Genomic DNA, 19,771 nt, shown 5'->3' with positions numbered 1-19,771 from the left:
CTTCTTTAATGCTTAGTAGCTTACAGAAAGATGTGCTTAGAGTGACTCAAGGAAGCTTATTGCAGATAATACCTCAGGCTACCTCTTTGCACGTCCTTCATACTATTGTTTTATTAATGTGAGGTCAACACTGTGGCAAGGCTCTTTGCTGTAGGTACAAATTCTGCTCAGAATGCAAGTGCTTCCCTTCCGGGATGGAAAGATAAGTCAGACTTGTCTGTCATACCAGGCAGCTCAGGATGCACATGATCCCTGACCTGTGTAGCCTTGGCCATGTGAACTCAGGACTTACTCTGTACCCCCAACAAGAGAACCTCACTTTCTAGGACTTAGCTAGAATAGTGGCCTAGCACAAGCAGCCTCTTCCTCCAGTTTAGGATTAAAACTATCTCCCCAGCAGTGTATTCTCAGCATCATTCTCCTTGCTAGGTTGCCAGGAGCAGGGTACTGCTGCTCCTGTGGCATTTCCAGGCAGGTTTTCTTGTGTGTTGAAGTGACTGCTGTGGCTTCTCAGTCATGTCAAGTAGCCATAGGAAGCATTTAAGTAGTCTCCAGCTCAAAGACAGCAAACCACTGCCCACTTTCTGTTTTACCTGTTTTACTTCAAACAGGATGGATCCTACTTTTGCTTCCTCATAGTCCGCTTTTTCATATCCTCCTACTACCTTCCTAGCTTTGTACATGGAAATAAATTTCCAGCTAAAGTTATCTGTGTTCCAGCCAACACTTTTAAAAGAGTAATCTGAAAATTCCTTTGGAGATATTCTTCTAAGTTTTCTCTGTATCTTTGCCAAATTAGCTTGCTGTGCAGTATCTTTATAAGTCTAACTCCCAGTGCTTTCTTGTTCAATAGCCCTGACCTCAAACTGTTGTTCACTTCAGTTCCACAAGCTTTATGTACAAAGCAAGTAGTCAAACATACAGCATCTTCCACAGTAAACTAAGTCGCAGTGTGTGCTGGACATGTTACACCACTGAAACAAAACTAAACCTTATTTAGCTCACCTTGTATCCTTGATAAAGTAAGGTTCAAGGCTAACATTTGGAAGCAGTGTGGTAATTCAAGATATTTAAAATCTCACTTCCCAAGAAAATCAAAGTCCCATCAGTCCCTCAGTTCTTGAGTTACTTTGAGAATTGAAATGAAGTTGTCCAAGCAACTTATTGGGCACCTCCATTCTATCCCAGTATGCATAATTTCTAGAGATCACAAGCTGTTTCAGAGACTAAGACTAGCCTTTATACACTGTGGACTTCTGTCTCAGCTGATTTAGGAGGACCAATGCAGGTAAGCCCACAAACATATGGCTTAGCTACACTTAGTCCCTGTGATAATTTAGATACTTCTACACGGCACTGCTGTATAGAAGCGCTAACAGTTAGACTCTTACAAAGAGCATATTCTTCATCTCTCAAGTAAGAAGCTATGAACTCTTGTGGTTTTACTTCCTGTGGCACACTGATGAACCTGAAGATCCTATGTACTTCAAAAGGAGATTCGCAAGAATACTGACTTTTTATTTGTCTTCTAGAATGGATCCCCAGGTTACATAGTGCAACTGTGGGTGTTGTGTGGCTGATTCACACTTTTCATCCAGGACATCTTGAGGGGTGTATTATTTTGATCAAAGACAACATGTATCCAATAGAATTAGCTAGTTAATTTATGATTTTATTTGAGCAAGTATTTTCTTGATTGATATTCATTGGTATTGACTGGCATCTGGTGAGACTTGCTCAGGTAGTAAGCAATTTTTTTAATTACACTTACCATGAAAACATTTTCATTTGGCCGCTTTCCCAGTCACAGAAAGGGAATTACATACATATGCAGCCACATGCAAAGTTTCAGGTTTGCCCTGGGGAAAACAAAATCTTCCTGCTGTCACTGGCATTTTTTAAAAATCCAATGCTGTTTTCCACCTAAATGACTGCTGTAAGTTCAGGACTGTACACCTAATCCAAAACCAAACATTGTTTTGTCTACTAATACATCCACTCACATATTTCCTCACAGAATAAGGTTAGCTGGCTCCCACTGATCCTAGTTATTTTATTTTGCTTATCCTTTCACCTATTAGCTACTGCTTGGCATTTCCCTGACACTGAATCACGAAAGAAAAGAGGAGGCAGGATTAAAGGAGGAGAAGACAGATTTTCAGATGCACTGATTTTGTCAAAGAGAGCAGTAATGCCCTGACCCTGCTTCTGGGTGTCTTTCATGCCTGCTCGTTCACAGAGTTCAAGAGAGCTAAGTTTAGAAAGAAATCAAAAGATGTTCAACACAGTGAAACTCTTTTCTAATGCTGTAACTAAATTTCCCTCGTTTGGGACTGGAATTTGAAATAAACTCATGCAAACATAAGTTGCTGAAGAAGAGAACAAAAAATCAGTGACAGTCTTGTCCCGGACCCTCTTTTTGAGCTTTTCCTTTTCCCTTCTTCGGAAGCGCTCCTCTGGCCTGCCAGCTGCAGTCCAATGTTTGAGAAGGCCAAAAGGGCAAGCAGGATGATTACTGGTGAAACCCCCTGCACAGATACAGGCTTACTATAACCATGTATTTCTACACATAGTATGTGCCATGGGCACAAATCTTACTCTGACTTGCTTATTCAATTACATCCTCCTTTTGTCCCTGTGAAACTATAAAGTGCAATTGATTATGCAGCCTGAAAGCAAGAAACTGAAGCCATGTTCTCAGAAGAGGAATACTGAAGAACTACACAATTCACTTTCTAAGATTATATGAAATAAAGGGCATAATTATTGCCAGACTTAGCCCCATTGCAATTTTTGATATGTTTCCTAGTGATATAGAGGTATTTATATTCCAAATAATGGAGCAGCCTGAAGGCAGGAATTACAGAGTGCAAGCAAACACTATCTGGACCACTTTAAAAATACATGTTCCAGGATGACAAAGGGGTATCTGTAGCCCCAGCTCATCATGAAGTGAAGTCTTCCTCTTTCTCTTTGTGGCAGCCTTCAGAGCAACCCTGTCTGCGGAACACCTCACTTCACTGTCAGGTAAAGGACACTGCTGAAGGAAACCAGCAGACCTTGAACAATGCTCAGTGTTTAGATTCTTATTTGAAAACAATTTAATGTGTTTGACATTGGCTTGCATTTCTAATCGGCACAGGAGTAAAGGTAAGTGGACAAGAAAGGATGTTCAGCAATCAAGCCACATGTTCGTAGAAGAAAGGAGGTGACTGAAAAAAGGTTTCCCTGGGGAATTACTGTTCATGAGGCAAAATGATGGGCACAGCAGTGTATTTGGTACAATTGACCTTGGCAAAGAGTGCCCTTGCTGAGTTGTATGGAAGAATGAGCAGATAGCTAATAAAAAAGGCAAAACAATGACCTACATGATTTTGATATGAAATGTTACTCATTATCCTACAGCCGCAGTTTAACATTCCTCTGTAATTCCTTAGCATATTCAGTGAACACATGACTCACACCCTCAAAAGTCTGGATTCCCAGCTCTCTTCAAGCTCCTTACTGACAGCTCTTCACCCTCTAATTTGTATATAGTAGGATTTTTTTCTTTATACTGTTATTTAGCATTTGAGATCTTCAACATGAGAAGTAGGGAAGATGTTAGCCTGTTAGACTAGCAAAGAAAAGTTGCCATTCTCTTTCTGATACAACTTATTTTTTAAATATGGGGAAACTATTCACTGATGTAGATCCTCAATTTAAATAAACAGAATGCATGGTAAAAGGGAGGATGGAAAGAGGAAGGAGTCAAAGAAAAATGTTGGTAAAAAAGGCCAGTTTTGAAGTAATTTATGATTTAGCTTTCTCACTCTATGCCTTGTTTTTGAAGTAGATGCATTCTGTGTACTCGGGCAGGCACCTGCCTCAGGCTTTTGTCGACATGGATGTTCAGCTCTGTCACTTCCATCAAAAGACTTTCTCATTAGTTTGTTGATCCCTCATTGGCTTAGACTGTGACAACACAGCTGCCAGTGAGGGAGATGCAGGCATCTCCTAAGAGGTCTTAGAAGTTTAATATATTTTTAATCTGAAGAACATTTGTTTATTAGAAGCAGTGCTTAGCAGTTTTGGAATATGATTTTTTTGTATAAAACATCTAATATGGTACAGTAATTCAACAGATACAACTCAGTGACTAAGGCCCATGTTCTATACCATTTTCTTTTGCCCTCTGTGTATGTACCTTTATTTTTCCCTTCAGTCTGCACACATACACACACCCATATGCATATCTTCACTGATATTTACCATCCACTTTGAAAATGAGCTATTTCAAAGCCTAAAGAACTTTATAATAGTACAGTTTATCCACATCAGTGTGCATTAAAGCATTTTGTGGACTGTTCTGAGCTCTCTACATAAAAATATTTCACGGGCATGTCATTAGCACTACTTTTGCAAAGCAAAATGAAGATTTTACAAATGACATCTGAGCTAAATATACCACAAGAAGGCATTTATAAGTTATGCATCTTCACAATCAATAAACTTCTAGCGTGATGTGGTAACAATTTGCAGCTGATCACAATGCTGAAAAAAAAAAGCCAAATTTCTGAAAAACTGGAAATTATAATGTCCTTTTGGGAATATTATTATACCTCTTCAGTATGCCTAAAAAAGTTAGTCTTGCCAAAGGCTTCTAACAAGCTTCTTTAGTCACTTAGAAATATGCCTTGTTAGTTCTGCTTTGGTCATGCAAAAACAAACTATATTGCTTCATTCTTTTTTCTGATGTCTTCTACTGTTAGGGTACTCCCCTCCAGAGAGCGTGTTGTATTCTTTTCATTTCTCTTTTCCTGTCTTTGTGTGACTGACTGTTTTATTTCCCTTTTCCCCAATCCTATATATTATTTACTATTGTGAATATATGTATTCCCCACACAGAACCAAAATTGCTTCTGACGTGGGAAGAGCAGGGTTTCATAGGAAAAGGAAGAGAGAAAAGCAGAGATCTGCTTTATTGTGTCTTTTCACTTCTATTCCAATTTCTACTCAAAAAATAGTGCCAGAAAAATCCCAATGGCAGATGAGTCTACTGAAAAAAGCCCACAATTGCCAGTCAGCCTGCACAGTCACTTGTTAGATGTCAAAACAGAAAATTCATCATCTGAGGATCTGAGTGAAGTCCTCCAGCAATGACCCAAAACTGAAGGAAGTCTGGTCTTTCTCCTCCTTTGAAATTCACTAGCGAGATAGTTAAAGTGCTTGCTATATTTTAATTTCCTTTTCTCTCATCCTCTGATTCTCTAGCTTTCACGCCTGCCCTTTTCTCTGACCTCTGCTTTTGTCCTTTAATCATTATCCTAAAATCAATCTTTTTGAACTCTTTTATTCCTCAGTGCCTGCTGAAACCAATTCTCTTTTCCCCTGTTGCCTGCTGAAAGTTACTTTCCCACGCAGCTATGGAGATTCAGACAGTGCAACTTAAGCTCCTCTGAGGGCTTCATACAGCAGGTGCTTACCACAGTACATGTGGCTCTCCTCCAGGGGTGATACAGGAAGGATCACAAAAGCTCACAGCAGTATGAGTATGACTTTCAAAACCAGGACAGGCTGAATCAGCTGAGGGATCCATTCCATCACTGCAGTCAGTAGCTTGCACTACGCTGTGTGACAGAGTTGTAGATATGAAACCCACTGGGTGTCTTTGTTGGAGCATGAACAGGTTAGCAACCAGAGTTACTCAGCCTGCTGATGGAAAGATTTCTTAATGGCTCCATTGGAAATGTGGCTGGCTGCTCTTCATCAATTCTTATGCCAGTCCTGTCCCTGGAATGTACAAACAAGGTGACAGCCTTTTGTAAAACCAGTAAGAAAGCTCGAGATTAGATGCCTGGATTAAAAAATGGAACATTGGATATTATGCACAAAAAGCATATAGCCCACTGGGAAAAGCATGCAGTATGCCCATCTGTCACAGTTAGCGGAGTTCCTCCTATTGCTATATTTGAAGGTTACATTTGAAGTTGCATATTGTTTTCTCTTATTTCCTGTACACTCTAGCTGGATGTACATTATTGCAGGGATTACTTCTACAGGGCAACTTCCAACAAAAACAAGCAGAAGCATCAGCTTGTGAATATGCCACTGAGTCTCTTACCTAGCATTACAAGGACAAGTGTTTTTAATTTTACAGTGGCTATCTCGCACAGCAGGGATTATAAATGCTTTTTGAATGAAAGTGCTGCTACAAAACAAGTACCTTGTTTCTGATCCATGTCAACTCTTCTTGATCAAATTACACACTGCCTAGTAGGTACAATATTTTAATATAACACTGAACGTTTCTCTTGGGTTGCAGACTATACAGTAGTTTGTGGTGCCATCATTGTATATATTAAGGAGTACATTAATCCTAATTAAAAATATACCAGATGGTAGTTTGGCTCCCTGTCTTTTTTTCCTAGTAACTGTCCCAAAGTAATAAATGCATAGGGCTTTAGATATCACTGATATTTAAACCAAGAAAGAATCAGTTACAATATGCAGATGGCAACCAGTTGTACCTCACAAACACACACGTACTGCAAACATTTTTATTCTTTAAGATAAAGAATGAGCATGCTGGCCCTTCTTGTTTATGAACTAGTGCTTTAGCAAAGCTTTGAACACTGTCTGTAGCAAGTCTGGGGAGACACAGAGGAGCTAAATTTTTCATGGTATCAGTCCTCAACCAGCTTCAACTACAGCTGCAAAAGAGAAAGTATGCCCAAAAGTACTGAGTTACACCGTGCATGGCTGTGGTACAGACTAGAGCAGTCACTCGACTGCAGGATTGGGACCAATAGGTCTCCATGTGTAGATATCTCTCCAGAATCCAGAAAGAAGCTGGATGTGTTTTAGGACAACATGCAGCAGCAATTACAGTGATCGTGTCTATATGGCTTGGGAGTATACCCTGAGAGCTATAGGGGCAACTGGAGCAGGATCAGGATTTTAAACCATGCTTTTCAGCACTAGCTTTGACATAGATTTTCTGTCTGGGTTTAGGCAATCAAGCTGACCTTCCTGGCTCACTATCTGTGCTGTCTTCTTTCCCAGGCAATAATGAGAATTAGCATTTCTAAAGCACTTGAGAGACTTAAAGTGCTCCATGCTGCCCATGGCCTGAATTGCTGGTTATGTCCAGACCTCTTTTTTTAATGCTTCAAGGCCCCTTTATGCAGTTAGTAATGTAGAGGTCCTTTATCTAAGTAACAGTTGGTCCCTACATATCTGGGACACCCTGTTTTATCTCTGACACCTGTTGTTAGATCACTGTTATCATCAGGGATTCAGCTTTCTTCCAGCACAGGTGTCCCTCAGCTTCTCCATGCTGGTGTGGCCCAGTTACCAAAAGCATTCTCTTCCCACAGACTTCTTTTCTGTGAGAAATACAGTAGCACAATCCATCTTCAAAGTCTAAGCTTATTAAATGAAAATGTCTCAAGCAACCAATCATGGGCTTGAAAACATTCAGCTCAGAGTGTCCATTTCCACCTCCTACTGTAAAAGCAGCATCATTTTTCTCCCAGTGACTAGATCTGCTACCATGGTTACAGCTTCACACAGAGTAGGGTCACCTTTCCTTTCAAGAAAAATCAATGAAAGATTTCATTTCCACTAGCTCCATTATTCCCCACACCAGTCACTTTTTACACCAGTTTTGCAGCATTAACGTTAAATTCTCAGAAATGAAGAAGTACACATGATGTCACCAGTGAGACTGATGAGGGAAGCAGCTGTCAGGTTGATAAACGGATTCAAGAGCTGACTTACTAAAGAGCTAGACACGTTAATGAAACCTTCAAGCAACATTCCTTGTTCTCCTTTTCCACTGCACTTGTAAGCTTGCATTGACCACCATTTAGTATTTCTAAGAGAAGGAGCTTTTTGAGTAATTAAACAGGAAGTTTTTACACTAAGAGCAACCTTTTGAATCTGTCATTGAAGTCTACCTCTCATGTCCTTGACAGCTATGTGCCTCCTGGCACGCTTAATTATAGTGGACAAATGCGTAAGTTCAAAACCTCTTTTTTAATATCTTTTTCCAACACTTATTTTCCTGACATGTCAAGATCTTCCACAATAAGGAAGGCTGCAAAATCAGTTTTAGTAGAACTTGCCTCTGATTAAGGGAAAGAAGAGGAAGAAGTATCAAGGTGACAAAGGACCCATGTTTTAAAATCAATTACAGATGTTATTAAACAGAGGGTGGTACTGGGGACTTCCAAAGTCCTGAGAAAATACTCGCTCTCTTTCAGCTCAGAATTCATTAATGAAGTGGGATCTTTTCACTACAAGTGTAAGGTGGGATGCATCTGTCTTGAGGATGGCAAAGCACAACTACACCCATTATCTCCTTCTCTTTCTCCTTGGTGCTCCCCAACTTGCCTATCTTCACCCAAAGCTCTTTCACCACAGTGAGCTGTGGGAGAACTGCCTGAGGATACTGAAATATCTGTGGTCCTGGTGCCTATTTTACCTCACCAAGATAAAATTTACCTTGGTGGTAATTTAAGGTTACCTCACCTCACCTTACCTGACCCATCTCCTGATCACCCAGCAGTGTCAGTAGAGGAAAAGTGATTCCCCACATCCTCCCTCTAGCACTGGATCCTATCTCCATCATTTCCACTACTGCCTTTATGATGTGATTAAATAAGTCTCTGCTTACAACCCTTCATGCTTAGGATGTGAAAATTTGGTTTTATCCATTCTGCTGAGCAGCACTGAGTTAGTTCAGAGAGGAAAATTCACTCTGCAGGATACTTCATTTCATGACACCTGTGATGCAGCTGACAGCAAAATGCTACCTGCGAAGGCTTTATAACAGCCCTCTACTGACAGATGACAGCCCACTGGTCTTGGTTTAGACACCACAGCTTCCTGATAAAAAAGAGTTGAAGGAATACCATTCTATCTCAGCTTTAAGATATTAAAAATTGAAAAAAGCACATTTTCTCAATACTGTATCACTGAGTCAAGCAGTACTTTCTGCCTGTCGAACACTTTCACAGCTGGGAGTGAAGAAAACAGTCAAGCCTCCAGCTGTTTTGTCACTGAAATTGAAGGGTGCCTCTCCTGCAACAAAATGATGGCATTCCCATTAGTTTTTTGTAACCTAAGATAACCCTACCAGAGCATAGAATATAGGAACTACACACTGACTTTGAGAAGAACACATAATTCCCTCAGACTTGAAGAATCAGACTTATCAACTGATCTTACAGCAGACACTTTTAAACACAGGATTCAGCAATGATGTGACTTTTAAAGAATGACATCAGGTATAAGCCTGCCCCAGTTTTTACCTCTGCCAAGTCAGCCCCTGTACTCCACTTGGAAAATATATTCCCATATATAACAGGCTGAACTCCCAGCATGAGTTCAAAAGGCAAATCTCACTTTGAAGATGTTTCATTACTGCTTTTGCAGGTAGCAAGATTGCAGAACATTATTTAAGTTTCCTATCTGAAAATACTCCTTACTCATTATATCCTCCTTTTCAGCTTGCACCTTCCACACTTTGTCTCTGCCCAAGGTGTCTACAGCTTCAGAATAATGTCTTCCCTGACATCTTGCAGCTGGAGTAAGAATTACACTACTTCTAGTTCAAAAGAGAAAGTGTTGACATAAATATAAATACAGACAAGAATGGAGGCGCTGGAATTAGCTGGTGGGATGCCATAACAGCACTGCACACAGAAACAAAATGTGCTTCTTTCTTAAGTGCTACAAGCTGCAAGTGCCAGGGAAGCGTTGCCATTGAAAGTCACAGGCTTTGTAGTGAATTTTCAAGGCCCGATGACCAAGGATTCTCAGCTTGCCCTCTGTAGAATTGTGGACTGCAGCTTTGCTTTCATTTGGTTTGGCTGTAACACAGATTTCCAAGTGACCGCACTGTGACTAATTTGTTGCTTCTCTTCATAATCAAATTGCTTTTTTTTCATAGGCAATAGTAACAAGTAACAAATTATGTTTTATATAGAATGAGATATTTACAACTAACATAATGAGGTAGTATAAAGAAATGCAGGTCTACTCTGACAGAAGGGACCTTAAAGAGGGGCCATAGCAGCTGTGGTGCAGAGGAGGGCAGGCACGGAATGAGAAGAAGCAGGCAGGCCACAGACCAGCACAGGAGACCCTAAAGATATGAACAGCTCATAAGTAGACACAAACAGGGAACAGGAAAGGGCAGCTGGGGCAGCTTAACATTAATGCAAAATACTACCAAGATAGGTCAAAGTTTGCTGTTACAGATGGCTTTAAGAAGTTTAATCTTCATGTAATTCTTTAATTTGTACAGCCCCATGTATTTCACATAGTTGTCTCCTACTGGGTCTCACTGTTGCATTTAAAGCCCTAAAATGCATTTTTCTTTGTGCTGTATTTTTCCTGCCCTTGAATTCCAGTGCTCCTTTGTGATACCCAAGTATCCTAATATACTAACATGAAATTCATACTAATAGCTTCTTCATGCTCATGCAAACCAAAAGGAGTCAGATAAATGAAGCTCTGAATCAATGGCTTGATATATAATAAGGACTTGATTTACTTCCCAATTACCACTAACAGAAAATGGCAGTTGCCAGGAATGAAAAGCCCATGGACCTTGATGGCGTATATACAATGCTGTTTATAGACAACTACTACGTAAGAGCTGACCTTGAGGAGCGCTGCTGGGTCTGCAGCTTAGCTTCTCCTCTAATGCTTCCTGTAAACAATAGCAGCTGTCAACACCAATGCAAAGAAACCGAGGAGAAATGGTATAGCCTCACTTAAAAAAAAGCCAGAGATAATGAAGGCAATTTCATCTGTTAAATGATTGTGTTTAACTCTGAAGAGCAGTGCCTACATCAATCTCCTACTGAATTTAACCTCTTCTGTGGTGAGTAAGCACAGCTTCTATCAATTAACTGACCTTTGAAATATATTCTCCTCTAACCCAGCAAACTCAGCTGTAACAGCTATTTGTCATTTAGCCCACGTTAAATGAAGATTCTTATGTATTTTTGACATGGATTTCAGTGATTTTTAGTGATATTTCTGGAAAATCAGCTGTGAAAATACAGCTTCTTTCTATCACCAGCAGAAGAGCTATGCTTATAAGCATCTATCCTGTTTTCAAGATTGTCTGAGCAAGGAAACAGCTACTCCTAAGACCATCAGATTCCTGGCAGCTTCTCCAGACTTCCTCTGCTCTCATCTCCTGTCCAGTAGATCTGTCATAGATCTTCCTCCTCGCGTCCAGGGCAGCACCTTTCTTGCTGTGTCCCTTTTGCCATGCCCTGTCTATGGGTCAGATGCTTCATAATTCAGTGTCAATCATTTGGCCCAAGCCAAAACTGTTTTTACAGCTATAAGCAGATTTTGCTCTCTTATCTTCTTCTTTAAGTGTTGCTTCATCCAAGTGTTTGCTACTTGCTTATCCACCCTGCAAGGACCCAGGCACAGCTTCCAGCATTGCCAGCAAGGCATTCAATCATGAAGTTCATCTGTGAACACAAGATGATGTTTTACTAGTCAAGATCAATCCTTGGCTATCTGAACAGTCTCTACAGTAATCACTCTTGCCCATTTGGAGCTATTACTCCATGTGCTAAAATTTCCTCCATCAAGATTTCTTGCAGAGGAGACAGTAAAGAGTGTTAACACTTTTTTTCTATATGAGACGCTATGATTTGCAGTGTGAGCTGTCAAATGCTTCAGATTAATATTGACTAGAACAAGCATGCTATAAAAACAAAGCAAAGTGTTCAGACCCAAACTGTTTGATTTGTTAAGCTGCTAATAATTTTCTAAATTTTACTACAGCTAGGGTTGGAGTATAATGCTGATATCCAAATATAAGAGTGCCTGTATGGATATCTGACAGATGATGAAGCTGGAATAAGATTCCAAGATGGGAAGGCACTCAACCTCTGAGCTCTGTTTTCACAAAATTGAGGGAAAATCCATCTCCAAGATAAACAAAGCTCGCTTCTACCTGTTCAGCATTCTGAAGGTTTAAACTTATGATGACTTACTTTGTGCTACACTGAAAAAAAAGCTACCATGTCTACCAGTGTTCCCTATAATTAAGTCATTAGCTGAAAGAAAGATATGTCAACCATTACTATTACTGCTAACAACAGTATTTGAAAGACATTCTTATATAATCTCAGTGGTCATACTGAGCCATGGAAAAGCATCTACTAAATCTTTATGTCCTGTGATGTTTATGTATGCTAGCATAGCAGGAGCGGAAACATACTTTAAGATATTTAATCTCTATTATTGTCATAACATTTTTTTTCATTCTAGAAACAATCATTGAAAAGCAATGACCTGTGAAATTTATAGTTAGCATTTTGTGACCTTTACTTCAGCAGCTATTTAAAATGAAGATTAAAAAAATAATTAGACACTGGAATTAAATGTAACTTTCAAATGTTCTTGAATCCCAAAATAGCTGCTAAGGAAAGCAGTGTTGAAAGTTGAGACTGTAAGTTATTTAATGAAAGACGATTACTTCATAAAAATCACCCCCCTGTGGCTTTCTGTGCAGGACCTGCTTTCTTCTTCCTTGTTTTCAGTAGTAAATGTATCTTCTTTCCCAGCAAGAAAAGTGGTTCAAATCTCCATTGGAGATGTTGTCTTTTCAGGAGTAGGACAGTCCAAAGAGCACCAAGCCACAGGAAAGCATTTCTCTTGCTACCACACTTTCCTCTGTGATGTTTCAGTAGCTTGGATACTTGGATAAGATCCAGTACCATACCACTGTAGAGGAATGTGAGAATAATTTGGGATACTTAGGCAATAAAGTAATGGAGGATTCACATGGAGATGCCCGCTGCTCCAGGACTCAGGTAGATTCCATTAAAGCTTTATATTGAGGTCCTTTTTGACTTATATCTCATGCAGTTTGTTTCCTCAGAATGCAAAATGCAAAGAAATTCCTGCCACCTTAATTTGGCATTTTGCATCTCCTTCCCACTGGCCAGCAATGAAACAATATAAACAAATAGAAAACTTTCAGATTCAGATCACTGATACAAGTTTGAAAGAATAAAAACATTGGACTTGAAAGATTCTTAGAAAAAGTAAACGTGTCAATTGACAGTGCTCCACTCTTTATGGAAAGGTAAAAGTTGTCTTGTTCAAGTTAATGTTCTGCTCCCAAGGAAAGTTGTTCAGCTTAAAGCATGTTTTTCCTCTCTTTTGCTAAGTCTGCAGTATGTAGGTCACCCTGAAAGTAATTTCTCCTATTTGTTTCCACAGAAACAACAACAAATACAAAGAGCACAATAATACTGTTTGACAGAGCAAGTTCTCAGCTACAAAACACTATTTTTTTAACATAACCACTACCATTAGCTACGCATTTTCTCCAGTGATGAACAAGAGCCTGCACATAGCGCTTTTAGAAATCTGCACCATCAGAGGCAACCCACTGTTTCACAGCTGCTATGACAGCATTGTTACTAGGAAAATGTTGCCCCCATAGTTTATATTTTGTCATCCCAAACAGAGGTAAGACAGAAGGTAGCAAATCTGGATGATACAGTGGGCGCAGGACAGTCCAGAAAAGACTGGCAATGCACTCCACAGTCTTCAAACTGGTATGGGGTCTACCATTCCCATGTCACAAATGAGAGGTTGTCTTCTCTGGCCTGACTCTTCAATTCTGTGCCTTCAACTTAGTCAGTGCTGCTTCTCAGAGTTGATGGCTTTTCTGGATTCCAGGAAATCTAGAAGGATTCCTTCTTTCCTATTCCAAAAGACAATGCACATCCTTTTATTCACTGAGGGCTGCATCTTGAACTCTGATGGGAAATTCACATGTTTCTATTCCATGGACTGCATTTTTACCCAAGCTCCAATATATCACCAATATCTGCCTCTGACATCAAGAACCAACAAAACAAAATAAAAGACACTACTTTTAGAGCAGCCCTTGTAGCATTACCTGTCTCTGGTTCAAGTCCACAGTGCTTCAGCATCTGCTCACTTTGAATTGACTAAAACCCCCGCAGACTGGGATGAAAAAACTTTTTCTTTATAGAAAAGACTGAAAGACCTCAGTTTGTCTGATTCTTCCTAAGTAGTAGTAACAAAAAATATTTCAACTGAATGCTTTTTAGTCAGAAAAAAATTATTCCAAGAAAATCGTACTGTTTAGTGGAGTTGTATTTTTCAGTGTTAAAGTCATAAAAACTTAGCAATGATCATGATGCACAGATAGAGCAAAGTCCAGACAACAGCTTTCCTCAAACTGCCAGAGGCATGATGTAACTGTAAAGATCTGGGCCAGATCATGCATCTGAATTAACTGTTATTACGTCTGTCAGCATAGCTGCCATGGAATTAAGCTGTCCAGGTAAAGTTTATAGTATCCTACTGAAGAAAGAAGGAAAGAGACAAGAGAGGCAGAGGAGGCAAGGAAACAGGAGTCCTCAGGTTTAAGCCAGAGAATCACCCTGATCAAGAGCAGAGCAGAGGAAGATTCAAGCCCAGATTCAGACACCTGTATTTGGGTGTATAAAATGCAGTTACTTCAGTATGAACTCAGTGTATAGAGTCATGAAATCATTAAGGTTGGAAAATACCTCCAAATTCATCTAGTCCAACCATCCACCTATTACCAGTATTTCCCCACTTAACCATGTTATAGCCAGTGGAGATATATCTCCATACTTGTGCAGTTATGTAGGCGGCTCCTGGCTACTGGGATTCTTTAGGGTATTCAACACATCCAGGGGTGACTGATAAATTTGATAACAGGACCAATGACAGAACTGCACTCCCCCATGATAGCCAGTGCCTACCCTGTGGACAGGGTGACTGCGTTAATTGACAAAAGCCATGAACTCATCTTTCAGTTGCTTCAAAGAAAACTCAGAAACCTTTACCACAAACAGCAGGACAGCTTTTCTAGTAGGCTCTCTAGTCTCTGGTCATGTTTTACAACAGAGATTATCTTTGCACCTGTGAAATCAAGAGAACATTCTGTTGACATTATTGTGGATGTAATTTTAGAGAGCATTAAGCTTTTTTAAGGACTACATTGTAGAGAAAAATAAGACAATAATTCTGTTTGGCATTTCCTAAATACTAAATGGGCACTAAAATAGGCAGCGATATTGTATAGATAGTCAATACCTATGTCTTTGGATGGGAGTTTTAGACAAAATAAAGTTATAGGGGATTAAAGCATTTCATATTTGGACCTGCAAAAGAACGTAAGCTCTCCTTGGACTCACACCAACACCAATGTGTGAAATGACCAGCTCTTCTCTATACATGTTGTATTAGACTGGTGGTGAGCACCTTCTTTTACATGAAAGCAACTAATTTCTGCTTTCGTCTGACACAGCAGAATGCTGCTTTCATTTGCGCAGAGCATTGTATACTCAGATATGATATTCAGATAACTTGTGCTCTTGTGAGACAGGCTGTATTTCATACAAATTAAGCATTCCCCTTGCTACTTTAGAACAGAATGGACTTTTCTCCTGTCTTTTTCCATTTGCAGAGAAATCATTCAGCATTTATTTTCGCCTCTAGGCAGAACAGTTTAAGGAGATGGACTTTGCAATAGCAAAACCTGAAGAAACACAGTCCATAAGTAATCGTGCAAATACTAACATATATATTTACATATATATTTAAAAAAACAAATTAACTACCAAGATCACAAAAACAAGTCAAACTCCATCAATAAAAATGTCATAGTTTTGCTTGGCTTGATAACTCAATGGCTCCCTCTGCAGGTTGATGCCTTATTCAGATAAATACAGTCTTACAATGAAATCACTGCAAATCTCAAGCTGTTTTCAAAGAAAGTTACAATATTCTTAGGAATAATTAATTCCTTACATTCAGTTTACTAATTGCAAAGTAAGCATATGGATGCATTAGATTTAAAGTACTCGCCAATCTGGCTTTACATCATCCTCCTAAAAGTTTCTGTGGATCTCAGTTCAAACACATTTCCCCACAGCCAAGTTGATGCTGTCCTCACATACCTCCTTGCACTAAGTTGGAGTTCTCAGGAAGCATGTTGTATTTCCCTTTTTTACTTACCAAAAGCCACATATTTGAGGCTTTCTGTTAGAAAAGAATAAAATCTCAATGAAAGAGTGTTATGACCAGTTGAAAAAAAAAGAAAAATGTGGAGGCTTTCACTCAGAAAAAGCAATGCCTTATTAGTCCAAAAATTCAATTTCAAAGAATAACTGAGTACATAAAGAAAGGGAGACATTGTTACCAACTTTTCCTATATTTGACAATTTAGAAAATAATTCCTTTTGTGTTTCATTATCTTTCTGAGAAAGACATCATTATTTATATGCCTCTTTTTAATGTCTCAAGGACCAGTTATTAGGAGATAGTATTTGAAAGGTAAGACTTGGGACACACTGTTCTGGGGAAATGTTCTGTTCACTTCAAGTAGCAACGTGTCTATTTCTAATAACTGATTTCTCATTTCACCTTGGAAATTGGCAGCTTATGTTCTCCCAAATTTAAAAGCTGAGTGCCTTCTACAGCAGTACTCTGATCTGGATGTGCAAAATGTAGTTAGAGGAAATGCAAAGTAAATATGATTATTATTCTATCACACATTATTCCAACAATAGAAATCAATAAGCTGTTTCAATACAGTTACTGAAGCAAATGTTCCCCAGTGTCAGGACATTTCATAGCAATTCTCTGGAAACCAGACATGCTATTAACTTTAATAGAAGTACCTTCAGGGCAGGAAAAGAAGATGGCCATGTCTAAGCTTTTATTTAAATTTTTAAGTACATTTAGTATTCATGAGGTGAACAATTTTGTGTAACCATAAATAGCTATGTTAATTGAACTACTTTTTTTTATTTAGCATCTTTAGATCAGGCATTGTTCTAGTGTTTATGGGGAAAAGTCTTCCTACACCTTCATCAGGCAACTGAGCATACATATTTCCATGAATTGTAAAGTTTCATTGTTTTCTGAAAACACTTCATTTACAAATATCTCTACAAATGAGTGATTCATGATTAAGAGAAGCTGGCATATGAAATGGAAGTTTAGACTGATGTTATGTGTCATTTATGTAAACGTTTTACTATCTACTCAAATGATCATACAAGCTTAGAGATGAAAGAAGGTTCAGAAGTGGACAAATGTCTCTTCTATATTTTAACTCAAGGAGGATAATTAGAATCCACATTCAATAGCACATAAATCATCCTTTAAGCTTTCCTAAGACCCAGCTGGTAGACAAATGTTACTGAAATTGTGATTAAAAAAAAATTATTATCTAGGCAATGCATTTCTTGCATATTTGACATAAGAAATTTGGCATATTGCCTGACTGTGTCTCTTCTTGAATGCTTCAGCATGCCTTAGTAAAAGACAATTTCAGACAGAATTTGAACAGACACAGTTCAAGACATCAGTTACAGCCTAGACCATGCATTCAGTACACCACTCATACCAGCACAGGAAAGCAAAGCAAAGACACAGTGTATTGAGTGTCTACTGATACTAACCAATTAGATAAACCACAAAGGCAACAATATATGTAAAAACAAAGAGTATTTTTTTCATTTTTTGCCTCAGAGCCACTCATAACTGAAACAAAATTCCATTTCAGTTACATCCAGAAGCTCACTAATGTAATAGAACGTCAGAAGAGGGTGGCAGCAAGCATCATTTCTGTTACATACCAGGCCTTTTCAATAGATTTTATTAAGTCTACATCATATCCTGTCTTCAATCTCATTCACATATCTATAAAAATGATAGGTGAAAAGGCAATGTGGCTAACTGTCCTTTCTCATGTAAACCTCAATCCTACCTTCCTCTGGAGACAGCTTCAGCGAGGCAAAAAATGGAGTTAGGCACACTTTAACACGCTGCTCCAGCACCACACCTACACAGCCTACAAAAAGCAGCCTTCTACCAGCACATGCAAAGACATTACCTCTTCCAGATAACACAGTAAAGGATCAGATTTCCTACAGACGTTATTCCCATTATTTTTCCAATACAGAGCCACATGCAACAGAACCAAAATACAATAGACTTTAAATAGACCTAGTGAATCTTCTCATACACAGGGAAAATGCATAAGGAAAATATATGTGTTACGAAGACAAGATCTTCCTTCTATTGTAAGTGTTAAGCTAACCACAAGAGGGGGTAAAAGCGCTATTGAAAATAAATGAAACACCTGGTAGAAGAGCCAGGTCCAGGCAGTACTTGATGCTGAGCCTGTAGCTAATAGCCTGAATTCCAATTTGTAGTGAAAAATAAATTTAATTTCCTCTTCCGATTTAATTTGTTACAGGTAAATCTTCAATATTAATCTGTTAAAGAGAGAGAGAGACAAAGAGAGAAAGAGAGAAAGAGACTCCTTTCAAGGAGTCAAAAACAGGGCTCCTTAACTGGTGAATTGGGCATTAATTCTCAGCAAAGTTTACATTAATGCCACATAATATCATTAATACAAATTGCCATGCCCCAGCACTCCCTCTTCTTCTCATTTCAAGCTACTAAATATATATTTGCTGCTTAGAAAAAGCAAATTCCACATCCTTCACTGCTTTCCTGTGCACATCATCTAGGCCTACAAATCTGTTACTCTTCTGTGTGTTTTTTTTTTCTGTAACCTTCTCCATTAAGCTATTTATACTTTTCTAGTGTAAACATTTTTAAAAACAATTTTTTTCTGCAAAACATAATGCAAAACTTATTATCATCTATATTGCTTATTGCTCCTTTTTACATTGCCACTTCTGTTCACTAAGGTCTGAAAAGAGTAACTAATTGTTTTCTCGGGCCTCCAGTTTGTAGTATCTTCCGAAATAACTTCACAGATCTTTGACTCTTGATTTTTCTAATTATTTTCTTCAATCAAATGGATGCACTCTCTTTATATTTTATAGAAGAGGCTTTCCAAAGCACATCAGCAGTGATAGGATGCTTAGCGGATGATGATATGATTAGCGGATGCTTGTATCATCAAAGACAAAGGCATCATCACTTTCCAGCTCTAAGAATAAGTACCCCCAACTACTAACATAGTTCTATTCTCCCATTCTTTCTCTGCTCCATCCTCCCATTTCTTTGAATCTCAAAACTTCATACCAAATTCTATTACTGAGATGAAAGCTGTTGATACAAGCTTAAAATAAATATATTCTTGAAAGCTGTGCTAAACCATCCATAAAGAACACTACACAACACTTGAATACCCATTTCACTTAGATGTTGCTGCAGTATTTTGGCAGGAAACTGCATCCTTTTCCACTGCTGTTTTGGAAAGGACAGATACACGAAGGATAATGCTTGTGAATACTGATTGCCTCAGAGATTTAATCACTGTGGTAAAAGATAATATCTCAGTACCATAAATCCAACTTTTCTGCATGAAGACATTTACATTCAGCATAAATCCAGCACATTATAGGAGCTGAAAAAAGAAGTCAAAAGCTGCAACAGATCTGCATCGCATATCCCATAGTTTCCAGTCTCCATGGAATATAGGGCAGCAACAGAAGCCTTGTGTTGGCAAGGCCCCAGACACACAGCCTTAGGTTCATGACTGCCTCAAAACACAGCACATGAAGATGTATAAATGTATTTCAACAGAGTGCTAATGCACTACTGGCTTTTGTGAGACAATTTCACTGTTTCACAGGCTCCTGCATTTCAAGGGTTACAAACAACATTCTAGCTAAAGCATCATGCATACTTTTCCACTAGTGCACAAAAAAAAAAATCACCGAAATCTTATTAAAAGAAATTCATCTTC

The 19,771-nt window shown here is 38.8% G+C and overlaps 1 protein-coding gene across 1 annotated transcript in view; it reads left to right on the top strand.

Annotated features, from left to right (window-relative positions):
- The first annotated feature begins 10,725 nt into the window (after positions 1 to 10,725).
- WDR64 (WD repeat domain 64) overlaps positions 10,726 to 19,771 on the top strand; it is an 82,759-nt gene continuing 73,713 nt past the window's right edge. Inside the window, exon 1 of the mRNA XM_085541265.1 lies at positions 10,726 to 10,876. Within this exon, the coding sequence (XP_085397391.1) occupies positions 10,810 to 10,876 (67 nt within the window). The 5' untranslated portion in view covers positions 10,726 to 10,809. The remainder of the gene's footprint in view (positions 10,877 to 19,771) is intronic.

The sequence above is a fragment of the Coturnix japonica genome, chromosome 3 (assembly GCF_054131305.1).
Source record: "Coturnix japonica strain WE chromosome 3, WE-NBRP24, whole genome shotgun sequence".
Classification (NCBI taxonomy): domain Eukaryota; kingdom Metazoa; phylum Chordata; class Aves; order Galliformes; family Phasianidae; genus Coturnix; species Coturnix japonica.
This window is presented reverse-complemented; position numbering and strand designations above follow the sequence as displayed.